Source organism: Empidonax traillii, unplaced genomic scaffold, assembly GCF_003031625.1.
Source record: "Empidonax traillii isolate 1590-97213 ecotype Southwest subspecies unplaced genomic scaffold, ASM303162v1 scaffold1421:size180434, whole genome shotgun sequence".
NCBI lineage: Eukaryota > Metazoa > Chordata > Aves > Passeriformes > Tyrannidae > Empidonax > Empidonax traillii.
In genome coordinates, this window is record NW_020956614.1 from 41,449 (window position 1) to 47,241 (window position 5,793).

The 5,793-nt window shown below is 41.6% G+C and overlaps 1 protein-coding gene across 6 annotated transcripts in view; it reads left to right on the plus strand.

Annotated features, from left to right (window-relative positions):
• Window positions 1-255: 255 nt before the first annotated feature.
• BCKDHB (branched chain keto acid dehydrogenase E1 subunit beta) overlaps window positions 256-5,793 on the plus strand; it is a 114,455-nt gene continuing 108,917 nt past the window's right edge. For 4 of the 6 annotated variants that reach the window (XM_027907224.1, XM_027907222.1, XM_027907225.1 and 1 more), the window contains exons 1-3: window positions 273-372; window positions 3,087-3,164; window positions 5,694-5,762. In XM_027907224.1, the coding sequence (XP_027763025.1) occupies window positions 3,101-3,164; window positions 5,694-5,762 (133 nt within the window). In that variant the 5' untranslated portion in view covers window positions 273-372; window positions 3,087-3,100. Of the gene's footprint in view, window positions 373-3,086; window positions 3,165-5,693; window positions 5,763-5,793 lie in introns of all 6 variants that reach the window. The other 2 variants (XM_027907227.1, XM_027907223.1) reach the window with 2 other exon arrangements.

The following is a 5,793-nucleotide window of genomic DNA, read 5'->3' on the forward strand; positions in this document are numbered from 1 at the left end:
TAGTTAATCCCATGATCCTTTCATTCTCTGCTCCAACTCGCGCCCGCGCGCTCACTGCCGCCTCCGCCGCACATGCGCAGCAAAACCCCCCTTCCTCTTCCCCCTTTCCCCCTCCACCCACCGCCAGGCGGCCTTTGATTGGTCCGTCCCCCGCCAGCCGTGGCCAATCGGGAGGCCGGCCCGGGACCCCGCCTCTTTAGAACGCTGGCGGCGGCGGCGGCCCCGCAGAGCGCGCTGCGATGGCGGCGTGGCGGGCGCTGCGCGGGGCGCTCCCTGCCGGGCTCTGGGGCCGCCTGTCCCGGCTGCCGGGCGCGCCCCGCCGGGCCGCCGCGCACTTCGCTTTCCAGCCGGACCCGGCACCCAGCGAGTACGGTGAGAGCGGGACTGGGCCGGGGTCCACCCCACGGGCCGCCCTCAACCTCGCTCTGCCGCCGAGTCCGCCCCGCCGCCTCCTTGGGGGACTCCTCCGCCCGACCGGGACGGAGCGGAGGGAGGAAGGGAGGGAGAGAAGGTTGGGCGCTCCGCGCCTCCGCCCCCTTAGGCCGTGTGACCCCGCTGTGACCTCGGCGCTTCCACCCGCGGGTTTTCCGCGGAAATCCTGGGCTGCGGGTGGGAAGGCCCCCGGGCCGCTGGCGGGGCCGATGGTGCCTCGGGTGGTGAAATGTTCAAGGCGGTCAGTGCCGAAGCTGTGCTAGGCCGGCCTCTCGCCTGCTCAGACCTGCGAGGCCTTCCCCGGCCCCTCTCGCATCGGTAACGCTTCTGGCAGTAACCTACTCACTGACATCCTCCCCGAGCTTTGTAGTGCCTGCTCAGGTCATGACTGTGATAATAAACCTGCGATAAATAAAGGCTGCTGTCCGGTGAAAGGTTCGAGGTCGCCCCTGTGGTCACATGGTTGAGAGTAAACACAGATCACTTGGAAATGAACAGGGTGGTGAAAGCTGCTGGTTTAACTTAATTTTTGAGATGCATCCCTGCAAATGACCAGTGCCACGCTCCCCTGGAGGCAGCCTGGCTGCTGCAGAGTAGCTGCTTCTCTCACATGAGTGTCACAGTCCTCCAGGAAGGTGTTACTTACTTGGACATCTTGGTGTTGCAGCTTGGTCATGACTAACAGAGCTGGCTGAGAGTTTTCTCAGCCTTTTCTGCTAGTGATGAAGAGGTACAGGTCTCCCAGGTGTCACAGCAGAAAGCTTGTGTGCTGCAGGTCCCTGCTTGAAGTCGTGGTGAAGAATCTCTAGTGGAGCAGGCCAGTTGCTGCTATTTACTAATAGAAAACTAGTTCCCTGTGAGTCAAATTACACGTTGAAATTCTGTGAAAAGTAGTGAAAGTAAAACAAAATTTTGCCAATACTGAACCTGATATTGCTGAGGTAATGCTTTTCCAACTTCACAGTCCAAATCTGAAAGGCATAATTAGTTCCCCCTTCCCTGCAGGGCTGATACAAAAGCCCTTGCTTTTTTAAGCAGAAGAAGAAAGTCAGAACTATCTGTGTGAGAAACTCCTGACAGTTAGTTAAATAATAAATATTTATTTATATCAAATACTGGAAGGAATGTATCTTGTGGAAAAGGTGACCTAAGTACTGATGTGGATGACTTACTTGGGAAAGGGAGAAACAACTGCTATTCCCCAGCTTTCCTTCCTTGAATTTGTAAATTTTGTTTATTTGTAGCTTTCATATAATTTCAACGGTTCCCACAACAATTTTTTTTTTATTTTTATTTTTTTTTTACATTTTCCTCTTAAGGGGCCATGTAAAGTGTAACAAGTTCAAGAAGCATTTGGACAATGCTTTCAGGCATATGATGTGACTCTTGGGGATGGTCCAGGGCAGGGCCAGGAGTTGGACTTGATGATCCTTGCGGATCCCTTCCAACTCAGCATATTCTGTGATTCTGGGAAGTGAAGTCACCAAGCACAGGAATGTGTAGGAATGCAGCTACTCAGCTCTGGTTCGGCATGACACGAGTCTTTCAACAAAAAATACTAATGTTAGTTAACAATTGAGGAAAAAGGGAAGCTGAATGTTTGATGAGAGGTACTGTAGCTACTGGAAACAGTATGTAGTTCTCCTTTCTGAATTATAATTCTAGCACCTGTTATCTTTGTCTGGAATCTTCACCAAACCATTTTTTTTTTTTTTAAATTCTTTTGCTTTCCATGCTGTATGTGTTGATAGTTAGCATTCTCCTGGGCTGTGGCTTCTGGTCATGACTTACAGGCCTTGCTGGCTAAAGAGTTACCAAATGTCAGCCAGGCAATTTCTTATTCACTCACTTTCTTCTAAGACATTATTTTATTTGCTTGGAGAATATAAGTTGGTCACAGTAGAGGGGACTGGCCTATTTTTTTTGTCCATCTTTGCTTTCAGGCCCATTTATTTTTCCCTGCAGTGCTGGAATGAAGAAAGGCACTCTAGTAGGCTTTCTTGGTTTGAAGGTTTTCTCTCAATTTCTTTCAATTTCAATTAAAATTCAAAGATTTTAATACAGCAGTCTGATGCATCTGCTTATTTCAGCACCAAGTTTTCTTTCTTTGAGGTATGGATTTGATGCTTCTGACACTTTCTACCTGCAGTGCAAAGAGCAGGCCAGTGGTCTAGAAAACTTGATAATGATGCATGTCTGTAAATGGGAAAGGCTGGTGCTTTAAAAAATGTAACTAAAGCATGATGAACTGAGCTTAATGAGATCTGGTGACTCTTAGCAGAAAGGATCCCAGTCCTCAAAACAATAATACTTTGGTTTCTTCCTTTGAAAAAACCTGTTGTATTAGTAATTTTTTCCGGTGTTTGAATGAGCATTGCAAAGCTGCATTTCCTCTAGCTAAGAGCATAGTTTTTTTTAAAAAATGGTTGCATGCAGTGTAGTAGAATTATAGTCCTTTAGGTTGCGAAGTATACTGTGCTCAATCTCATCTATCCCATAATTTAAGTTTATTTAGGAAATGAATCTTGGGTACTCCTAAAGGGATCTTGTTTTTGATGGTTAACTAAAGTTTTTAGTCATGTTTGAGTCAGTGTTTTCTAGTGTACTTTTTGGTTTGAACCAAATTAAATTGCTAAATGATCACTTTCACACAGGGCAAACTCAGAAGATGAACCTCTTCCAATCCATAACAAGTGCCTTGGACAACGCTTTAGCCAAAGATCCAACTGCAGGTATCCTAGACTTGTTAGTGTGTTTTGCTTTGTATAAAGTGCATTTTGGTTTTCCTATTTGTGTACAATATTTAATGCATTTCTTATGGCCTTGAAAATGCTCTAGTAAGTTATTTCTAGATTTTGATCTCAAAAAAAAAAAAAAAGTCTTAAAAATGTGTTGCTTTAACAGATTACTAATGGATTGTGGGATCTGAGATGCAGTTGTGTCTTCTGTTGTTAGCTCTGTGTATTTTGCTTGAAAGCCAGGACAGAAAGATGCATCATTTAACATGCTTCTGGTATTACTGATGTGAACTGTACTTAAGGGCAACTTGAGTCCTACCAATAGAAGGAGTTTTAAAAATGTAAATATTACTTTTTAATTTCTTAAACTTTCTGTTCTCAAAAAATGGTATTTTTTTTAGACACTGTATATTCCTTTCCCTATCTATTCTCTTCTTCCCTACCCTCCAAAGTTATTAATTAACTTTACTGGTTTCAGTTCATCATTATACATAGGCAATGTAAGATTTGCTAGGCTTTTGCGGTCTGGATAACCTATAACTTTGGAGATTATGGTTCATTATAGCTGGATTTAAAAGGCTTATCCTAAACTCTTGCATAAAACTATTTATTCCACTTTTAATTTGTATACATAAGAGGAGGTCTTTTGCTTCTGTTGTCCTAACAAAGGCATGATGATTGCCAGATATCTGAAAAAGATGTTTCGTGTCATGAACACAGCTGCAAAAGCTGCACCATCTTGTGTAATTGTGGTTTTTCTTTTTAGTATTTTAGTAACTCCTTTTGGCACTGCTTGAACCTGCTCAGCCTGAAATCTGACTGGTCATCTAATCTGCTGGGAAAAATTTCATGTTGTCTGTCCAGTACTATGCCTGTATACCTTCTCTCTCAATCTACAGCTGTGTTATATTCACCTTGATTAGATTAAACTTAGACAGCTGAGGGTAAATTAGTGCCAAGAACAGATTTTAGTACAGATTTCTGTAGAATCAGCCATATAAAAGTAAGTAGAATGTTAGCCCAGCAGGAACTAGTCTAAAGTTCCAGTCTTGCTGCTCAACTTTGCAGAGCTGGATCATTGTAAAGCTCTTTGCCAGACCATGTTGGAGTTCTACAGCCCAGACTGTACAGTCCAGTGATCTGTCGGTCAAACTGCACTTACTGAATTAATTAGGACTTCTCGCAATACAAAACATGCCCTTCATATGTTTTTAGTTGTATGGGAATTGAGCAACTGTGGAAATCCTCATACTTGTGTTGATGACAAGTAGAATCTGTCCAGGAAAATATGTTTTGGTGTCTGAACTCAATGAGTAAATCCACACAAGTTTGCAGATACCAGCACTAAGTGGGATTTTATTTTACTTTTCTATGCCAGCTGGCTGGAAAGTGAGTAGCCATATGGTAACAGAAAGGCCTTACAAAGATTTTAAGTACATAAAATCCCCCCCAAATTTATCTTAAAAATTAATTAGAGAAATAATCTGGGAACATACTTCTATCATATACTCCATGACTACATTCATTTTATATAATTTTTGAAGTTATTTTCCCTTAAGTGGTCACTGATGTGACTGTCAGAAGTGTGTTAATCCCTTTTGGTGCTTCCAATCAGAAATTTATTTTATTTAATTAAAAGTTTAATTGAAAGACAAGAAGATTAACTTATTATTTTGTGTCTTTTAGACTATGAAGAGTAGTGAGGAATTTGGAAATTAACAGGACAGACTCTAGTTCATGCAATCTGCTACTGGTGGTACTGCTGCACATCTTACACACTTAAAAAATTGAAATAGGCAATACTTATTTCTGTGAAATAAATAACAGAACTGTTTTAAGAAAAATTAGACATCACAATTCCATAAATTCAATGAAAAAAAACCCAGATTAGCTGGAACAAAACTAAGTTTTAAAGGCAAATGCTTTCAGTGATAAAACTTTTTTGGCTGCAAAGATAGTAGTGTGAAATACTGAGATTTGTCCGATTTATTAAATATTCATTTTTTCTGTAGAGGAGTTCCTTTGAAGTCACTCTTCAGGGATCTGGTAAGTAGGTTTGGAGGAGGTTTGAAATTTCGTGTTGGATTGGTATTTTGAAGACAGCTTCAATTTGATGGTTTTCAAAACACTATATTTACCAAAATCTGTGGATGAAGAATGCAAGTGGTTACCATTTGAAGCAGAAGACCTAACTTCAATGACTCTGTAGTGACTGAATGGAATTGCTTCTTGGAATTTTATTCATTTAGTTTTAGATATTGTGATATTATAGGATATTTCAGAAAAATAAATAGATGGTTTACTGAAATCCTAACCAAATCAGTTTCATGAATTCTATTGGTTCTTCATTTGTTATGGTTAGGCTGTGCACGAGAAATGCTTAGGTCTAGATAAATCTTGTAGTGAAATGAAATGTAAGGTGTCACTCATGTTAGTGTCTCATATAAAAACTTTTGAAACATGCTCATTAAAAGTAAGATACATTAGAGTAATATTACCCTCCTCTGCTGTTCCTATTTTCAGTAGTGTTTGGTGAAGATGTGGCCTTTGGTGGAGTCTTCAGATGTACAGTTGGCTTGCGAGACAAATATGGTAAGTTAACTTATAAATCTGACATCAGTTT